At 45.4% G+C, this 20,786-nt stretch overlaps 2 protein-coding genes across 5 annotated transcripts in view; one reads left to right on the top strand and one right to left on the bottom strand.

Annotated features, from left to right (window-relative positions):
* Positions 1 to 317: 317 nt before the first annotated feature.
* TBRG1 (transforming growth factor beta regulator 1) lies at positions 318 to 14,307 on the top strand. Of its 4 annotated transcripts, none has more exons than XM_046014755.1 (9): positions 318 to 675; positions 2,470 to 2,540; positions 3,192 to 3,424; positions 4,004 to 4,140; positions 4,443 to 4,586; positions 8,828 to 8,925; positions 9,170 to 9,280; positions 9,657 to 9,799; positions 10,851 to 14,307. In XM_046014755.1, the coding sequence occupies exons 1-9, from the start codon at positions 526 to 528 to the stop codon at positions 10,868 to 10,870; spliced, it is 1,107 nt and encodes a 368-aa protein (XP_045870711.1). In that variant the 5' UTR covers positions 318 to 525; the 3' UTR covers positions 10,871 to 14,307. The 4 variants fall into 4 exon arrangements, with proteins under 4 accessions (XP_045870711.1, XP_045870710.1, XP_045870712.1 ...); XM_046014754.1 differs by having other exon boundaries at positions 10,473 to 14,307; XM_046014757.1 differs by lacking the exon at positions 318 to 675 and adding an exon at positions 760 to 821 and having other exon boundaries at positions 10,473 to 14,307.
* Positions 13,530 to 20,786, bottom strand: part of SIAE (sialic acid acetylesterase) — a 39,708-nt gene continuing 32,451 nt past the window's right edge. The window contains exons 8-10 of the mRNA XM_046014753.1: positions 17,285 to 17,439; positions 16,095 to 16,284; positions 13,530 to 14,701 (exon numbers count right to left, since the gene is read on the bottom strand). Of these exons, the coding sequence (XP_045870709.1) occupies positions 14,450 to 14,701; positions 16,095 to 16,284; positions 17,285 to 17,439 (597 nt within the window). The 3' untranslated portion in view covers positions 13,530 to 14,449. The remainder of the gene's footprint in view (positions 14,702 to 16,094; positions 16,285 to 17,284; positions 17,440 to 20,786) is intronic.

The raw sequence follows: 20,786 nt of genomic DNA, 5'->3' as shown, positions 1-20,786 counted from the left end.
CAGCACTTGGGTTCAAGTGCGTCCCACAACTGTGTTAGGAAGTGTGGAAAACTGTGTTAGGAAGTGTGGAAAACCGGCGCTGAAACGCAGCGGGCCGGAGGGAACACGGGTGACGTTCGCGCCGGGAAGCCTGAGCGGGAGGGGGTTAGGCGTTAGCTCCACAGACTTCAGCTACGCGCACAGCGCGCAGTCACACAGACCTCTCACCCGCCCCCTTTCCCGCTGCCCGCGGACCCGCAGAGCGGCAACGGCCGCAGGCTCACGGGCCCGGAAGTTACTCGCGGCCGGCGCCGTTACGTAACTTCCGGCCAGGGCTCACTTCCGAGACAGACGCGGAAGTGCGGGAGGTCCCGGGACGAGGTCGGTTGCCGGACTTCTGGGGCGGCCGTCCGCCTTGCGAACGTTCTGGAAGGATAGATTCCTAAGAGGCCGGATCCCGGCAGCCCATACAAGACGAAACCGGCGCTCCTCCGCTTGGGAGCCGATGCCGGCCGCGCCCCAAAGGCCCCGTAGCGGGGCTGGACCATGAGCCTGCTGGGCGGCCCGGCCTCCTCGCCTCGCACCCCGCTGCAGTCCGGCAAAGCCAGGATGAAAAAGCTCCCGAAGAAGAGCCAGAACGAGAAGTACCGGCTCAAGTACCTGCGGCTGCGCAAAGCGGCCAAAGCCACCGTGTTTGTGAGTCTGACCGTCACTCGGCCCCTCTCCGCTTGGACACTCCTGATTCGCGACATCTTTCCCCCACACCGTTCCCCTCCTGAGTGGCAGGAACAGTAGCGTTAGCTTTTGCAGTACACGCTGCTTGCCGTTGTGTTCTTGAACAAGTTAGGTAATTTCTGTACTCTTCTCTTTCCCGACCTGTGAGAACCAACTACTTTTCGGAGTTGTGAAGATTAAGTGAGGAAAGTAAAGAGCCCATACGTCTCAGTCATGGTAGTTCTCAGCGCAAAACTCTTGGGAAGGCGTTTGATTCTCAGGAGAACCCTAGAGTGAGGCATTTCTAAAGAAATGGCCGCACTGAAACCCCGAGATGACTTGCTCAAGGGCACTGTGTCAGATTCCAGCTTACACACCCTGGTCCTAGTTTCTTTACTACATCCACTGCACAGCCTAGGCCCCAGCACCCCAGCATAACTGACCTCTTCTCTCAACAGGTTTGTGAAGCTTTCAGCAGTTTACCCCTTTTCATCCCTTGAGTCTCCCAAGTATTTCTGCTGCTCTTTTACTGTCGAGGCACCGAGTTTGTTGAATAAGAGAACTGGCGTGCCAGCCGCAATTTGTGTTGGGGTACTCTGTCTTGCTGGAGCTTGCCTCAGTGCTGGGCAATAGGGAATGGAGTCCTCCAATGGGCTTCCATGTCTGAGTCACCACCTTACCTCTTCTTTCTGCCAAAAGCTTTGAACATCTCTCAGCATTTTTGGAAGGAAAAGGGAAGGTTTGGAAATGAGAACATTCTTTCCAAAAACACTTGCTTTGTGCTCTGGTGAAAAATGAAGAAAATAGAATTAACGGGACTTGATACTTCATTGGCCATTCCCCTTCTTTTATCCCCTCCATGTCGGAGGTACCTAAAGTCTCTGTTCCTAGGATGTTGGGTCCACCAAGTACATGCAGTATGCTTTGTGAAGAGTCTGAGGTCTCACTTGTGGAACATCCAGATGAGAGCATTTCCTTTCCAACTGCTGCTTGGGAAACATCAAGTCAGGAAGATGATACTTGAGCACACCTAAGTAGATTATGAAGTTTAAGAATTTTGCGTACTACAGTTGATTTTATTCTGTCCAGTTTTTCTCTTTAAGGTTCATATTGCATGGGATGCTTTGAGTTAGGTTGGTTTTATAAGTCAAGGCACTCGGGAACGGATACTTCTCATATTTGTAAGGATTAAATTTAAGCAGTATTCCCTTTTCTCTGTCAAAGGCTACCCCAATCAGGGTGATTCTACATCTTGGTTTGCCTAGGAGACCATAGTCTACCATACTGTACTGGCATCATAATTAATAGCACCCCCTTTTCACCCAGATATGCTCCAGATTTGTAATTTTTGTAATTACCCATAGTGGAACTTACTCTACCTTTACCTGTAGGGTTTTTTAATAGTTTGCAGGGTAGAGTAGCTCATCCTTCTCACCCAGCAACACAGACTTTTTTGGTTTGAAATATAGCTCCTCTTGGGGTGCCTAGGTGACTCAGTCTGTTAAGCACCTGACTCTTGATTTCAGCTCAAGTCATGATCTCAGGATCATGAGATCTAGCCCTGTGTTGGGCTTCTTGCTGGCCATGGAGCCTACTGCAGATTCTCTCTCTTTCCACTCCCTCAGCCCTTTCCCCTCACCTTCCTTCCCATCTCGTTCCCACATGTGAGCTCGCTCTCAAAAAAGAAGAGGAAAAGAAATACAGCTCCTCTTCCCAGCGTAATACTTTGATCTTTTATTCTTTTTATGTGATTATATCCAAAAATTTTTCTTAAAGGAAAATGCTGCTATTTGTGATGAAATTGCTCGTCTGGAGGAAAAATTTCTTAAAGCGAAAGAAGAAAGACGGTGAGCTGCCTTCGTTTTGTGTTCAGAATCACATTTTCAGTGATTGATATGGTGTTACTCTTCTGGGAATTTTTCTCCAGTGGAATTTTTGTGCATTATACAACCCATTGGCTACTGATCAAGTACAGAGAAACAGTCTCTAGTACTTGTTCCCATTTACCCATGTCTTGTTGGACCCTGGGGATGAGACAGCTCCTCTATTCATCTTTCTCACACAGCCCTCTTGCCACATCTAAGGAGCTATCTTCTTATAACTCTCCAATTATAAAGGAGAAGGAGTAAGAGACACTGCCTCTCATTCTGCAAACACTCAGTATATACTGCTCTCTGCAAAGCACAGTGGGTATATAGAAAACATATATATATATAAGCAGGTCATGGTGTGTGCCCTTTGGCACTATAACACCTGTCAACATCAAAGGAGAGGAACCCTTGTGTAGATGCAAGAGAGATAAGCTACAGTCTTTATCTTTGGCTCCTTAACATACTGTCCTCTGGAGCTTCATTATTCCCTGGGCCCAAGAAGAACCTTGTTTTTATGAATGTAATAATCTTTGTATATAACTGTGGCTTTTCCAGTGCTTTAGTGAAATACTGAACTGAGATAAACCGTAAGTTCATACCTCTGCTCCCTTTCCTTCCCCACCTCAGGTATTTGCTAAAGAAGCTCCTCCAGCTTCAGGCTCTAACTGAAGGGGAGGTACAGGCCGCAGCTCCTTCCCACGGCTCCAGTTTGCCCCTGACTTACGGTCTGGCCAGCTCTGTGGGAACTGTACAGGGAGCCGGGTCCATTTCTGGGCCCAGCACTGGGGCTGAGGAGCCATTTGGGAAGAAATCCAAGAAGGAGAAAAAAGAAAAAGGCAAAGAGAACAACAAACTGGAAGGTACCTTGGAGAGAGGGTATCACTTGCCCCAGTGACTAATGGCAGAAACCTGGAACTAACTGATAGACAAAAACGACCACGGATGTCCTGAAACCCTCCTTTGACCCCTAACCAGCCCTAATAGCCTTGGAAAGCAAGTGTATTAGAGCCACTTTGGGTGGAGGAATTCTGGACAGACCTGGGTAAATGTAAAGGGAGCAGGCTCAGGCCTCCCCCCTCGAACACACCCCTGATTCCCTGGGGTGCCTTCAGTTTATCTTTCCCAGAGGCAGGGAAATGGGCTAGGTGGCCTTTTGAGCACACGAATGGCTTGGGAAATTTCTGATCTGGTAAATGAAGGTAAGAGGCCTTAAAAAGTGCAAACCTTTTAGGTCCTCAGCACTAATATTAAAATTAGCGACTGCCAGGTCGGTGGGTTAGAAAGACACTCTGGGCTTTGAGGGAAAGTCCCGTGTGCCCGTTCCGTGAGTACATAGAAGGAGGATTCGCTTATTGCTCTTAGCATTCACGTATAAATTTTTCCCTTCCCCTCTGTATTGGGAGGGGCCTAAAGTGGGTGACCCCAGATTTGCGTTTCAGTTCTGAAGAAAACATCCAAGAAAAAGAAAATGGAGGGAGGTGCTCGCAAGCTGGTTCAGCCCATTGCCCTGGATCCCTCAGGACGGCCTGTGTTCCCCATCGGACTGGGGGGTCTAACAGTATATAGCCTGGGGGAGGTGAGTGAGACCAGCGATACATAGAGAGGAGAATCAGAAATACGGGAACGGTAACGGGGTTGAGGCTTCCCTCCCTGTTCCCATTAGCTGCAGCCCCTTGCTGATCCAGACCAATCCCAGAGAACTTGCAGTCCCTAGGAAACAAGGTCAGTTTTGTCTGCTGCCCAACCAACACACACTCTCTCTCTGATTTGAGTCACTCTTTGCAGCCCCAAAGTGATCTTAAAGGCTACCACAGTCCACTGGACTCCTGAATTCTCTCCAGCATCCTCATTTGCTGATTGGGGGCATCTTTCTTACAGATCACCGACCGACCTGGCTTCCATGACGAGAGCGCCATCTACCCCGTGGGCTACTGCAGTACGCGGACCTATGCCAGCGTCAAGTGCCCAGATCAGAAGTGTCTGTACACCTGCCAGATCAAGGATGGCGGCATGCAGCCTCAGGTACTCACTCTACAAATAACGACCCTTTTCCTTTTCTGTCTTTCTTCCTTCCTTCCTTTCTTTCTTTTTCCTGTCTGTCTGTCTTCGAGAACCTTCTGTGTGGCAGCCACTTAAATAGGTATTACCAGATTCAACACTTAGAATACATACTGTATAATAACCATCTGGATAACTCCAAGATGCAGAAGAGCGATTGGCCCTAAGTCAGACCTTTGTTAATAAGTGCTTAAGTTGGGATTTGAATCTGTCCGTCTTACTCCCATCCTGACGCCCTTTCCTTTGAACCCTGCTGCTTGCACTGTTGCTATGGTGACTGTGAGGCTGAGCGGGTCTGCTTATATGCGAGGTGCAGCCCTATATACCAGAACGAGGACTTGGATACTCCACTATTTCAAGAAGGATTGAAACGGAGGAAGCAAAGAGACTGCATATTGGTTTCTGATTGCACACACTCTTAAGGACTTGGGAGACGTGAACCTTAGGCTTATGAAATACCTTTGTTCATCCTTCCCACTGCTGTGATTGAAGGCAGTTCATTTTCCCCAGCCATCACCTCTGATCATTGGGAAAAAACAGACCATTTTCAGAGTTCCAGGCTTCAATGTCTGATTATGTTACAGATCACTAGAAAGTTAGGTGGAAGGAGGTAGAGGCAAGGAAAGAACCTTTGAGCAGAAGCTGAGAGCCTGCCTGATGCATGTGGATCATAGTGCCCTGCCCCAGTCCTGGTTAGAGCACTGTTAGATGCACGTGAGTGTTCAGATGACCTGGCCATTGCAGGAGTTCTGTTTAGAAAGTACTCCAACCAGGGCGCCTGGGTGGCTCAGTGGGTTAAGGCCTCTGCCTTCAGCTCAGGTCATGATCCCAGGGTCCTGGGATTGAGCCCCGCATCGGGCTCTCTGCTCAGCAGGGAACCTGCTTCCCCTCCTTTCTCTCTCTGCCTGCCTCTCTGCCTACTTGTGATCTCTGTCAAATAAATAAATAAAATCTTAAGAAAGTACTCCAACTGAAAGAGTCATATTATAGCAATATACCATCTTTATAACAGATTTATAAATTCAGTGCAAGTGTAATCAAAAATTAATAGCATTATAATGGATATTGACAAGCTGATTCTTAATTTCGTAAAAGACAAACTGTTGGACTATTTCTGAGGAGAAAGGTTTGTGGGGTTTTAGTTTCCCTTTTTTTTTTTTTTTTTAACTTGTTAACCCCTCTCGACATAATTTTCAGGTACATCATGAGTTTCAATTCTTTTTTTTCTCCAACTAATAAGTGGTATCTCTAGTGTGCATATAATGCATAGAATACTTGACTATGCTTTCACATGATTTTTCTTCATCTCTTTGTTTATAAATGCTACTAGAACTTTTATTTAAGCTTTATAGAATGTCTTATACTATATGTTAACAGAAAATATAGAAGAATATTTTTATAATCTTTGAGGTAAAAGCTTTTCTTTCACAAAGCATGAACTTTAGTAGGAGCCATGAAGGAAAACAGTAACAGATTTGACCATTAAAAATTTAATGAATGACAAAAGGCCCAATAATCCAAGTTAAAACTCAAGGAAAAAACAGGAGGAAAATATATAACAGGGGATTAATATCCAGATATAGTGCTCCTGTGGTCAAATATAAAAAACAAGCAGATACAACTGGTATTGCATAGAAACAGTGTAGATTGGTTGGTAAGAATGGACCTCATTAGCAATGAGGGAAATGCAGATAAAAAGGTCTTACTTTGCTCGTAGGTGAACAGCAGAGAGAGTGATAAAACTTAGTGTTGGCCAGGGTGTAGGAAAACAAGTATGCATTAGTATGTGTGAAACTGTTTTCAGTCTTTTGGAAGGCAACTTGGCAACATCAAGTTTAATATGTGTGTCCTTTGACCCAGAATACTGCTAGGTATTAGAGCATCTCCTAGAAAAATGTGCAAATGTGAATAAAAGAGTTACATGTAACAATATACATCATGGCACTGTATGCAATAGCAAGAAATTAGAAATAGCTGAAATGCATATCAGTAGAAGAAAAATTAACATTTATCCACCTTGTGTAATATTATGTAGCAGTTAAAAGAATGAAGTAGAGTTAGACATGCAAACAGGGAGCGCTCTCCAAGACCAAAATAAGAGATTTTGGCCTTTTATTTGCTCTTTGTGCAAAACAGAATAGTGTATGTACAATATAAAAGATCGGAATTGACATGGCCAGTACCAAATAAGAGCGTCTTCCTGGAGTATTTGAAAATAATTGCTTGTGGTTTTTTCATGCATGGCTAAGAAATAAATACCATCAGTATCTTCAGTTGGCAACATATGTCACTGGCTGAAGTAACAAAACCACTGATTAAAACTCATAAGATAAATTATTGAGAAAATTGAAAGAGCTCTGAATTTGACACAGTAAAATTGAAGTAAAAACTGCAGAAGAAAACTTAACAGCTGCAGAAAGTAGGTAAAGTAGGTAAAGTCCTGTGGATTCTAAGAAATGATTAATCACATGATTGAAAATATACAGAAAATAAATTAATCTTATGGAATGATTTGATTAAACATTAAAAAGCTGGATACTGTTTTGCTTTTGTTTTTATTAAGTTTTTGTTTAAATTCTAGTTAACATACAATGTAATTAATATTAGCTTCAGGAGCAGAATTTAGTAACTCATCACTTATGGCACCCAGCGCTCATCACAAGTGCCCTCCTTAATCCCTGTCCCCCACTCAGCACCACCTCCCCACCACTCCTCCAGTAAACCTCAGTTTGTTCTCGGTTTGCCTCTCTCTCGCTTTTTTCCCCCCATGCTCATCTGTTCTGTTTCTTAAATTCCACATAGGAGTGAAATCATATGGTATCTGTCTTTTTTTCTACTTACTTCTCTTTATAATACATTCTAGCTCCATCCGTGTTGTTGGAAATGGCAAGATTTCATTCTTTTTTGATGGCTGAGTAACATTCCAGTGTGTGTGTGTGTGTGTATATGCCCTCTTCTTTATCCTCTTCTTTATTCTTTAGTGTTGATGGACACTCGGGTTGTTCCCGTTATTTAGCTGTTGTTGATAATGGTGCATGTTTCCCTTCAAATCACTATGTTTGTATCCTTTGGGTAAATACCTAATAGTGCAATTGCTAGATCACAGAGTAGTTCTATTTTTAACATTTGGAGGAAACTCCATACTGTTTTTCGGAGTGGCTATACCAATTTGCATTCCCACCAACAGTGAACGAGGCTTTCCCTTTCTCCATGTTGTAGCCAACACCTATTACTTCCTGTGTTGTTAATTGTAGCCATTCTGACCAGTGTCGTGTGGTATCTGATTGTAATTTTGATTGCATTTCCCTGATGATGAGTGATGTTGAACATCTTTCTATGTGTCTGTTAGCCATCTGTGTGTCTTCTTTGAAACAAATGGATACTGTTTAACTTTGTAGAACACTGGTCAAGGAGTTTAGTTGACAAAACAGAACTTACTACAGAAATACTTTTCTTCACAAAAATTCATTGAACTTACAGAAAATTGGTCAAAGAATTAAGTTGGCTAGATAAAATAAATACAAAATAAATACAAAATAATCTTTTGACAAAAATCCCTCAGTATTAGTATAATTTTAATATAAGAGGTTTTTTTATAGTCAAGATATTTTGTAGTTCAAAAAATAAATGAGCCTTGCAGTAAAAATGGCTATGTTCCTCCTAGATATTACAAAGTAAAGCGAAGACTACATGAACTTATTTTATCTCATATTTCTAAAACACCGTTTGTGGGGCGCCTGAGTGGCTCAGTTGGTTGAACATCTGACTCTTGATTTCAGCTCAGGGCATGATCTCAGGGTCATGAAATGGAGCCCCATGTCAGGCTCCCCCTCAGCAGGGAGAAAGTGGTGCTCTTTCTCTCTATGTCAAATAAGTAAATAAATCTTTAAATTTTTTTTTAAAAATACCATTTGTATTTGTCCTTAATAGATGTAAGTAAGTGGATAGGAAAGGTACGTAACAAATTGAAGTGTTGACTGCTGGAGAACAGTCAGGCAGGTGTATAGAACTGAAACAGCCAGAGGACTTTGTGTTTTCTTGGACTCGTTTGAATTTTGAATAGCACTCTAGGAGATTGTGCCCACCGTCTAGTGTTATGTACATCAGCTTCAAGGCCTAGAGTGAAGAGGTAGCTAGAGGAGGAGCGTGACTTTCTACTACTTGCTCCTCCAAGGTTGAGCTCATTGCCCTTTGATCTTTCTCAGTTTGAAATCGTTCCCGAAGATGACCCCCAGAACGCCATCGTCACCTCTTCTGCAGATGCCTGTCATGCAGGACTGCTCCAGGCCATAAGTGCTGCTCTGTAAGTTGAAGCTTGGAGACAGCGTAAAGAGATCACTTGTGGTACAGTGAGACTTCCCTTGTGTTTAATGTCTGGAGGCCCCATATCTGTAGATAGCTCTCTACAGATTCCTGCATCCTTTCTATTTCTTACCACAGAGTATCCACGTCAAGAAAGTGTGCTCTCTACATTCATACCCCAGTCCTAAACCCATTCTCATCTCCCTCTCCCCTCGTAAACTACAAATCCTTCCTCTCCTATTTAGGGGGAAACTAATGCCCAACCTGCTTCCTTCTGGAGCTGACTTTTTTGGGTTTTCTCATCCGACTATTCACAACCTGATCCAGAGCTGTCCAGGAGCTCGAAAATGCATCAAGTAAGTGTCAAATCCATTCTCTTGAGAGAAGCACCGTGAGCGGCAGTTACTGCTTTGTTCGTTCTGACGCTCACTGAGCCGCTTCTGTGTGCAGAGCGCGCTTGCTCCTCAGCTAGTGTACCTCAGTGGTGCCGCTCAGCCTCAGGTGAGCGGGAGCCAGCACCCCACGGAACCAGAGTTACCATCTTCTCTGAGTACCATGACAGCAAAGGCACTGGGAAGTCCTGCAGGAGCATGTGTCCCTAAAGACACCGATCTTCTCTTAGTTACTTTGTTAATATGATTTTTAGATACATATGGGAGCGATCTCTGGAAGTAAGAATGGGCTATTACAGCTCACAGACATCCCTTATGACAATGCCCTTGGATCCTGCAGTTACCAGTGGGTGAAATTTGAGGTGTGGAAACCCGGAGACAGGCAGCCGCCGCAAGGACTGCTGGACACTGATGCAGCTATAAGCTTCGAAGCCTTTCAGAGACAGGCCTTTGGTGAAGATCACAGTGATCCCATCCTGCCAGGTATCTTAATTTTACTTTTCTGGTTTGAAAATGGACTGTTTCTGGGCTGACCTCTGTGCTTCAGAATTGAGTACTGCAAATGGCTGGGCAGTAAGGGATAGAAACTTCGCCGCCCCGACCACGGAGAGTCCCAGGCGTGAGGACAGGGTGGCCTGCCGGACTCCCCGGCAGTGCTTGGCGGCAGTCACAGGGAGCGGCTGCCGTCAGGGTGAGGCAGGGCCCACGGAGAAATTAGGCTTTTTTCCTAACCTGAGTAAGACCCAAGCAGAGCTCCAGGGGAGAGTCTGCTGTGTAAAATTTCAAAGGAAGTGGAGGACACCAGGTCATGGCCTTCATCCCACCTATGTTTGGTGGAAACCGTCCCCCATGATGGGTGGAACAATGAGGGATCTGGCACTGGGTCCTAAAGGGAGAGCTCTGTGCTAGAAATAATAGAATTCAAATTCTCACTCACTCTCTGTAATTTACTATATAACCTGAGGCAAATCACTGAATCTGTTTTGGCCACAGTTTCCTTCTTTGTAAAAGTCAAGTTTCCGTCGTGTCTTCCCAAACAAGAGCAAGGTTTGGCTGACAGGTGTAAGGGTGTTGGGAATAGAAAGGACATCCATGTGTCTGAGCCGTCCCCTGAGATTCCCAGGCATCGGGGAACTGAAGGGATTTTCTTCTCCAGGATCCTTGGACCTTTCAGAGCTTCAGCCCACACCCTTCGTGTCTTCTTACCAACCCGTGTTCCTGACGCACGAACCCCTGGTGGACACACTCCTGCAGGGCCTGAAGCCTCTGTCACAGTGTAGCCCACCTCCGTCCTCAGAATGAGCAGGAAGGGGTCGCATACCACGTCATTTAACTAAAGTAAAATTCCGAATATGGAAGAAGACCGCATTTCAGGAGTGAAGGAAGATAGCACAATTTGTCATGGAGGCTCCCGTGGTGACAGTGTTCCCTGGGAAAAACTTCAGCTGCTTTATTTTTAGCAATAAATTTCTCTTTACAAATCTGTTTATTTTCATCTTGTTGTAATCAGGTTTTTTTTTTTTTTTTCACTTAGCTCTGCCTGAGGTAGAGTAAACTTAGCGTTCTGTGAGCCCAAGTGAGAGAAGGCTGCTGACTCAGGAGGGAGAGGTAGGAGTCTGACAGCCTTCTGCCGGGATTCTGATCCTAGCTCCAGGAACGACGTCCCGGCCCCTGCTACACAAGCAGCTGCCTTATTTTCATGTCGGTACACTCACAGCCCGGTGCTGCTTGTCCCCAAGCTGGAGAGGCCAGGCCGAGGCCCGCCGTTCTTCTTTTTCTTCACATGCCACATCCTTCAAGGGAATCAAAAGGTCCTCAGTAATCCTGTCTGCCCCCTTTGCTGTTCTTTATCCGAGAATGTGCTTGCTGCTGCACGCAGAGTCTACATGATCACACAGATACATCATGTCGGGGGGCAGCCCCCATCCAGCCACGCGACAGGCTGACCCTGTCACTGCACTAGCCGGCTAATGACATGACTGTATTCCACGCCATCTGAACGTGTCGACCCTGCTTACGGCGCTGAGGGGGAGGTTGCCAACCCGCCTCACCCGACCTGGACCACAGTGGAACCATGCGCCTCGCCAGGTACCTGGAAGGAAGCCACGGAAGGACCCCAGAAGGGGCGGAACGGGGAAGGAGTGGTGACAGGCGTCACTGTGCTGCAGTTCCTAGCTGCTGACTGGGGACAAGAAGGGGGATCTTGTTTCCCAGGAGTAGATGGGTTGGACAACCGCATTGAGAGCAGAGCACACTGGCCACGGAACTCAGAAACTAGAGTAACTTCTGTTAACTCTATGACTCTTCCTTATAGTCCTTTTATAAGTTTGTATAGTTTTTACAGTATAAAAAGATAAAATTTGGGTAACAGCAAACCAGGGGTATAAAGGGGAGACTCAAAAGCTGTTAATGCTTTCTTGTTTTCCTTCTGTCGCTGCCTAAGCTGGCTGGATATGTGCACTTCCCCAGAAATGAGCTGCTGCTTTTACAGATATCTTCTCCTTGTAGTGCTGTTGGAGTAAAACATATAAAACCGAGCCTCGCTTTTCTTTTTTTTTTTAAAGATTTTATTTATTTATTTGAGAGAGACCACAAATAGGCAGAGAGGCATGCGGGGGTGCTGGGGAAGCAGACTCCCTGCTGAGCAGAGAGCCCAAGGCGGGGCTCGATTCCAGGACCCAGGAGCTGAGCCGAAGCAAGAGGCTTAACCCACTGAGCCACCCGGGCGCCCCCTCAAAAGCGACCCTCACTTTAAGAAAGACCTTTTTTTTAAATAAGTTATCCTGCTATTTGCTTTAATCTGAGTATTTACTTTGTAACTTTCCTAGAGGAGTGATTCTAAATACAGATCTCAACCCATTGTTTGTTCCTAAACTTAGGGAGCCAAGACCTCTATTTTTTAAATAAAGCAGTTAGAACTAAGAAGACATCACATGTCAAAATGTTGAAATTTGGATTTCAACTATAGTGTGTATATGTATATTTATATAAAAATCACATCAATACACACAAAAGGGGTATATGGAATAAATGTAAAATGTTTTTACTGCATTTTTAAAAAATACCCCCCCCAGTAGGTTTAAATTTGACAATACCCAGTGTCAGTGGGAGTGAGGCTAAATGGCACTTTACCTTGGGCTGTAAACTATTGGACCCTTCAGGAGAATTAAGCTGTAAGTATCAAAATTTTAAACATTTCCCTTAAAACTGTTATTCCACATTAAGAATCCCAAGGAGGTAAGTGCGCTATGATGGCTACACATAACATTCTCACAGTATTTGTTACAACAGGGAAAGATCGGAAAAAATCTCTATGTCCACTGATGGAAAATTGGTTAAAGTAGGGGGCTCCCACAAACTGAAACACTTAAGTTATACTCAATTTCCATAGGAAAAATATTTTACTAGAGTAAGACAAAAACAGATGACGTGTAGTGTGTAAAATATAACCCAAGAAAATCAAGTGAATGTTTATCAAAATATTAAATGTTTTTTGCCAAATGATGAATTTTGGGGTGATTCTTACTTGTTTATTCTTTCTTGTTAGTGTCCAAATCTACAGTAATTATAAACTTCATTTTTCAAATACTAAAAAGTTATTTTCATTTGGAAAATAAGCTGAATTCCCACAGAATGTTTTAAATGATTCAGCCATTAAAAATGAAGTTTCACATGACTTCTCATTAATTTATCTACTACTTGAAGCTCATTTCCTCCCTGTGTCGCACTTGGTGATTGGGGAAGGAAGGAGCCTGGGCGTATGGGTTCTGACCATGTTGAGCCACCTGCAAATTAAAACAGCCCCTGTGTATATGTGTTGGTAGAGCAGAGGGCAGATTTACTTTTTCTCAGGAATCTGGTCCTAGGTTTGTGGTTCCCCTTAGGTCAGATGCATATGAGGTCAAGGCATGGGTGTTGGGAGTTAACTGTACACCAAGAAGCCCTCAGAGAAGCCAAAATTCCTTGCAGACTGCGTAGTTGTATTGGTTTTTTACAAAATGAATCCTGGTGCTGACTTGGGGATGCTCGGAGCTACACCGGGGCCCCCTGGGGTCAGGTGCTTCTTGCTTTAGTTCTTCCCATTAAGGGAGAGGAAGCTACTCATGCTTCAGAGGACAATTTACAAACCTGTTCCTAACCCGGTTTTGATGGGCTATAAATTGCCACTAATGATTATATTTTTATTTCCAGATTCCAATAGATGACACAGTTATCAAGTTGCTGTTAGCTGTTTTTAATCTACCAATAAACAGCATTACGATTCTTAACAGTCCACACAGAGCGCGCTTTCACATTTGTCCCATCTGGATTATTTTTCTACACGCTTCTCATGGAGCTTTATTTTCAGCCTTTTTTTCTTCCATCTGGGTTATCCTTTTTATAGGTAAACCTCTTACCTTAAAAAGCCCGAGATTTATGCTGAACCTGCTTGCTTCTCAGGAACCTCTGTTGTCATGTCCTTAGCCTGTGACTCCCCCACCCGTCCCTGGCTGCCCACATGCCTTCCTGGGCCGCTACCAACGCCCCCATCTCCTCCTCCCTCAGGCAGCCCCTCCGCGCCATCCCACATGCCTGCACACGGGGCTGGTTGGTTTCAGACAGTCACATTATCATTATTTAGACTGAAGGAACAGAACTGTTTTTGGCTTCGAGAACACAAATAGGGCTAGAAAGAGTTCAGTTCCACATAAGGAAAAACTGTTGGAAGTTTAGAAACTTTGTACAGAGATTCAGTAACCACTCACCAGATCCTGTAAAGAACACATAAATAATGAGCCTTGAAATCTCTTCCAGCCGTGTATTTCCACCCAGTGCTGGGTGTAAGGTGACAAAAGTGTGACACCTCACGCTCTCCACAGGCAAGCGAATGACACTGAGGCTGCCTTTGTTTGTAGCTGGGAATTAGACACTAGGCTGTCTAGGGGACAAAAGGCAAGCATCTCATTGGCCTGCCAGCACTGGCTTGTCTCCTATTCAGAATCTAGAAACAACCATGTGCTGGCTGGGAGCTGGCCAGGCGGCTTTGCTATTAGTTGCCTTTAAAAGCATTAGTTGTCATCACTTCAACACCTAAATGCTCAAATCTCAAGGACCCACACTTAAGTCCAAGATGAGGATCATGAGGCCACTACGTCACTCAGCAAGCTCGCTGTGCTTGCCCCGCCTCGGGTCCGTCAGGGACGCAATGAAGGGAGGGGCTGGCAGGGCACTGCTGGGGTGGTACAGGGGGCACCGCTTATATTCACAAGGCCATGTGGTCCAGGCGTAGCGAACGGCAGCCAGAGTGCCATGGCAAGAACGGATATTCAGGGCCAGCGTCTGGGCTGAGAAAGCGTCCATGGGAGCTGGGAGCCACTTGCACTGACGGTCACGGCAACATGAGATCTAACAAGAGAATGATAACATCACAATGCTTGGGTCAGTGGGGCCATTCCACAAGACTGGGAACTCCTCATTAGACAAACTAGGAGGGAGAGAAGGAGCCACGCTTAGCCAAGGTTGCCTTTCCTACAAGAACCAGAACAAACCCGAGTACAGGTTGGGTTTGGTCAACACAGCCATAGTGTGATGAGAAATACTCATGCGATCAAATCAGTCACTAAACCGTTCAGTGACAGGGAGACAAGGAGGCATCATCACATAGAGTGTTCAGAGAAGGCTCCCAGCAACATCCACGTCCGACCAGATGGCACAGCAGGCAGGAACTGAGCCTGTGGAGCGGTCCAGCTGCTGCAAGCGCCCTGGCCCACCCAAAGGAGCTAGGGAATGAGGAAGGGACACAAAGGGACCTTGGATAATAAGCCTCTTTCCAACCAGAAACAATCCAAGGAAGGGGACATAAATTATCCAGTACCCACAGGTGAAATTCTGTCCTGCTTCCCACTAGGATTCCGGGTCCGGATGACAGGCAGACAGACTGCCAGCAACTGACTACAGGGGCAAACCGAACTCAGCATGGAGATGTCTGGAGAGCTAGAATTACCTTAGCCCCAGTGTCCAGAGAAGCTCTGGGCCATAAGTGCTGCCCAAGCACCTGAGGCCAGTGGGTGTTGTAGCTGGGACTCCAGAGGAGGACAGCCCTAGATAAACTAGTGTATAATTCAAGTCGGTCTTTCATGTTCTTTCATTCCCTCCAGTGCCCTCTTTTCATACACTGCTCCCCCCGCCCCATCCAGCCTGATGGCCTCAGGTTCCCAGAGACGCTCATCTGCATGTTCCAAGAGGAATGCCTCGACCCGCACCCCCAACCGTGGAAGACCCCTACACAGGCTCTTTAATTATTAGCCCTCATTCCACAGTGGAATGACCCTCACTAGATACTAGAAGAGTGTAGTTTCATTACATTAATTCACACTGAGTTACAAATTCCCAAGCTAAGCCTCTCAAAGGAAACACTAAATTCAAAAAAATATTAGAATTTGGGATCGTGTATAAAAAGACATCCAAGGATGAGGGAAATACTCAGGAGTAAGGAATCTTTCAATGGATAACCTCCACAGAAAGCCCCAGGCCCTTACCAGAGCAAAGATGGCTGCTCTGGGAGCAGAAATACAAAAGGAATATTTAATGTGAATTCCTTTCCTGGATTGTCCTATCGAAACTGCCACTAAGTGAAAGAATTAATAGCTACTCAGTCACCTCTCTGAGATAAACTCCACCCTACTAAAAGCCAAGCTCTGCCTCACAGAAATGTTACAATTAGAGATGGGCCTCGGTGTGGAGAAAACCCTGACTCCCGACACAGGACGAACCCCTACTGTTTCAACATTCTTCTCACCTCAAATATCTTGTCTTGCCTCTGCACCTGGATTTCCTGTGAATACGTGAGGTTGAGCAGCCCCTTGTCAGCCAAGAGTTCCATGTTCTCAGGCAGTGGTCCTTGAAAGATCAACTTCTCACCATAAGCCACAGCCCGGGCCCCCAAGTGCAGCCTGTAGGCCACTGTCTGTTTGTCTCGAGGATGGATGCTACAGGATAAAGAACAAGCAGAGAACTTGAGCTCAACAATAACCACACTTTAAAAAAAAAAGAGAGAAAAGGATTACACAAAGCACCTTTCAGGAAGGTAAGAATGAAGCTGACTAAATCTAATAGCCAGTGACCAGTGGTCCATCAGTTTAGGAGACATGGTGAATTGTGACCATAAATGGGGCTCTGGGGCTCCAATGGGTGAGAAACCATGAAAAAGCAGGTGACTTAGAAGGAAGGAATAAAGGTCCCCGAGGGAGGGAGGAAAGGCACTGGAGGAGAGCTGACGCAAAATTCTTCTAGCCACTGAAAGTCCTGTGTTTCATCTAAATCCATCGTTCATCACTCAGTCCCCTCCAGGTTTTATTCATTCAATCAATCAATCTTCATTTGTTCAAAAATAAATATTTGTTCAAGTTCCTACTATAAAGCCGACACTACGAGTTGGGCCCCATTTCACTTCAGATCCCCCTGTATCCCACAGCTAGCATGCGGTAGTCACTGGAGCCATTCACAGATATAACCTCTGAGTTCAGGGAAGAAGTCCACTTCCTGCTCTCCCCAAGCCAGAAGCCAGAAGCCAGAAGCCAGAAGCCCAGCAGAGCCAGATGACCTGCTCTGGCCAATGCGATGTGAGCACAAGCTCCTTTCACCACCAGGGGGAGAATTTAAGGTGCCTGGAAGCCCAGATCAACTTGGAATCTGTCACTCTGGATCTGTGAATGACTCTAACTAGCAAAACCTCTCTGATGACCTCTGTTGACCTTCTTCGGATATGTGGTGTGAACAAGAAATAAAATGTTCTTGCACCAGGCACTGAGACGTGGAGGGTTTTAGTTACTGCAGCCCCTGCCAGTGTAAATAATGAACAGGTAATGCCCCTAAGGTCCAGTCCTTAGAGCACCCACTCTTTGCCTCCTCACAAGTGAACGTCAGAGTGAAGGCCACAGACAAAGAACAGGGAGTATTGTTCAAACAAAGGCCAAGAAGCACCCGTACCTGCCAAAAGGTGACTTCCTATCACAGAGATCCATTGCTACCGCCATGAAAGTGTTGCGCATCCTTGCATTGGGGACATAGCTGAAGTCTGCTGTTTGATGCCAACGGATCTGGGGGAATGTGTCATCCGAGGTTGCAGAAAGATATGAAGATAACTAGAAAGCAGAGAATGCTGCATCAGAATCCTGTTCTAGAGTCTTCTTCATAAGCAGACTCTGCTTCTGCTTCATTCATTCTTTCAAATGCTCATTCAACAAGTACTTAGTGAGCTTCTTACCATTGTGGCTGAATACCCCTCCCCCAACACCCCCGAGTGTCTGTGCTGCCCTGCCCATCAAGAGGCGGAACCTATTTCTCCTCCCACTGAATCTGGGCTGAGCCTGTGATATTCTCCACCCAGCAGAATGCAGTAGAAGTCACCCTCGGCCTCTGAGCCATTGTCCTGAGTTCCCTTGCCTTCTGATTTCATTCTCTTGGCACCTGGGGATGGCCAGGTAAAAACAGTCCAGCTGCGCTGCTGGAGAAACTACATGGAGACAGGCGCCTTAGACATCGGAAGATCCTTAGGAGGGAGAGGAGTTAATGACCCTGCGGGCTCAGCAGAGGGGCCAGTCACGTGAACGCTGGAGCCTTCAGTTCACATTGCAGCAACAGGAGCAAGCCGGGCTGACATCACACTAAGCAGAGCAGAGCCGCCCCAGCTGAGCCCTGCCTGGCCCACCCATGGCATCATGAGCAAATACAATGGCTGACATTTTTTTTTTTTTAATTTGACAGAGAGAGAGGGATCACAAGTAGGCAGAGGGGCAGACAGAGAGAGAGGGGGAAAGCAGGCTTCCCACTAAGCAGAGAGCCCAACGTGGGGCTCGATCCCAGGAGAATGACATGCCTGGGCTAGCCCACAGCTCTCTGCAGAAGGGTGAGCGCCATGGGATGGAGAGTCCTCCTCTAACTCACTCCAGCCAAGCCTAAGTGAGAGCCCCCACCTGCCACTGATCCATAGAGATATGAAAGAGTTCAGTGGTGCTCAGCCAAGATCAACCAGCCCCCAGCGACCCACACATGTGAGCTATAGTAAATGTTATGCTAAGCCATGGAGTTTTGAGGCAATCTGTTACACAGCAATAGCTATCTGGTACAAGTACTTCCCAGCTTTGTTGAGGGGACAGACCTGTACATAAGAAATGTTAATAAACAGTAATATAAAATAGCATGCATTAAATGCAACAATGGAGGCACAGACAGCAAGTACTCTGCATTAAGTTTATTATTATAAGACAACAGGGCCTCAGAATATGTAAAAAAAAAAAAAAAAAAAAAAACCTTGGATGGGCCCAGAAAATACAAGTAGTCACTACAAACAGGATATTTCAGAATCTTATAATATGCAAACCCAAGAAAGAGAAAGGCAATTTTGAAAGCAAGAGAGAGAATAATTGAGATGAACTGGAGGGTTTATGTAGGAAAGACAATGTTGTTAAGATGGTGAGGCAAGTGTTTGGATAGAGTTTCTACTTCCCCCACAAGCAACAGGGGATCACTATGGAGGTGATGGTTGCAGAACACTGTGAATGTACTAATGTCACTGAACTGAATGCTTTAAAATGGTTAATTTTGTGTGAATTTAACCTCAATTAACCTCAATTTAGAAATGAAAGAGAATGATAATGAAATGATAAATGATAAATAATAAATATATAAATAAATAATATTTATATAATATATAATATATATTATATATATTATATATATAATATATAATAAAATAATAATAAATGATAAAAATAAAATTATAAATTATAATGAAAATGATAAAAGGACTATTTCAAAGGATTAATCTAGTGATCATGCAAATGATTCAGGGAAGAAAAGAGCCCAAAAGCAGAGAGGCTGACTGGTTCAAAAGCTACTAGAACATTCTAGACACATGAGAGAAAAGGCCTGACCTAGGAGAACAGCAGAAATGGGATGGGCAGGAATAAGACAACCTAAAAGACAAAATGACAGAAGTAGGCAACCACCTGGATAGGGGATGGGACCTAGAGAAAGAACAACACCCATCTCGGGATTCTGCAGATGTAGGTAAGGCCCTTTATTGGCTGACTTCAAGATAACCAAAGTAGGTGCAGAGCCCAACTCAGTCAGGGAAGTCTTTAAAAAAGGGTAGAGAAGTCTGAGACTCTCTCCTGCTGGCCTTCAAGAAGTCAGCTGCCCTGAGTTCTACAGCTTCAAAGAAATAAATTCTGCCGACAGCCACCTAAGCTTGGAAGACAACCCCAAGCCTCAGCTGAGACCCTGGCTCTGTCCAACACCTTCACTGCAGCCCGGAGCGGAGGACTCAGCTAAGCCAGGCATGCCAGACTCCTCGCCCACACAAACTGTGAGATAAGAAATGTTTGTAGCATTGTTTTAAGCTGCTAAATATGCAGAAATTTTTTATGCAGCAACAGAAAACTAACATACCAGGGAAAGAACTTTCCAGGCAGAAGGAAAGGGAAATGGCCGGCCCTAGGGCCAAATATGCCTGGTGTGCTCAAAGACTAAGGCAGCCAGTGCAGTTGACGTGGAGCAAGTGAGGCAAAGAGAGTTAGGGCGTGAGGTCAGACGCGCAGTGGCAGCAGGGGCGGACCGCCTGTCGCTTTGCTGACCTCGCTCGCATGGCGGAACCACTGGAGTGGTCTGATGCGGCTTACATTTCAAAGGATGGCTTTAACTGAAATGATGAGAATATCGTAAAGGGGAGAAAAGGTAGAAGCAGGAAGACCAGTAAGGAGGCAAGACTTCAAGGGAGAGGTGATGGTGCCTCAGACTAGTGCAGGAGCAGTAAAGGCAGTAAAAGGGCATGTGACTCTGTAACATCCTGAGTAAACGCTTTCATCTCGACTTAAAGTCGGCAGAGTCCTACTCCTGCAGAGGACAGAGCTCCTGGGAAAATTCTTTAATATTACTCAGACGCATGTGGTCCCAACCCTTCCTTCCTCACTTCTCTGATATTTATATCACCCTGTTCTCTGAATTAGACCGCGCCTTATTCTTAGCCTCCGTCCAGCCAGTGAGAGGCATCAACCCACCACCCCTCTTTCACAGCCGTGATCTAACAGGCAGTCAGGCCACAAGCTGGAAAACCGTCTGGGCGAGCAACCACACTATCTTTGGACACCCTTTGAAAATTTCTGTCCCCATCGGGGGAGCTACTTCATGAAGAGACTGCTCCCCCAGCCTTCTCACTCTCAGAGCCAGCAAATACCTGAGATCATCCCGACAAATGTGGCCAAATGAAGCTTTGAGCACAGGAAGTGTTCTGCTTCTTGACCTTCTAGAAAATCCTCAGGAAAACACTGGAGAGGTTGCAATGGTAGAAGAAAGGACATGATCTGGAACTAAGGGGACACTTCTAGTTCTCTTATTAAAGTCTCTAAGGCAAATCTGCTTGAACATATGAAATGATAAAAGCTGCTGAAGCTTCATAAAGGAACTTGGTGAGAAGACGCAGTGAGTGACC

The sequence above is a fragment of the Meles meles genome, chromosome 8 (genome assembly GCF_922984935.1).
Source record: "Meles meles chromosome 8, mMelMel3.1 paternal haplotype, whole genome shotgun sequence".
Lineage (NCBI taxonomy): Eukaryota > Metazoa > Chordata > Mammalia > Carnivora > Mustelidae > Meles > Meles meles.
This window is presented reverse-complemented; position numbering and strand designations above follow the sequence as displayed.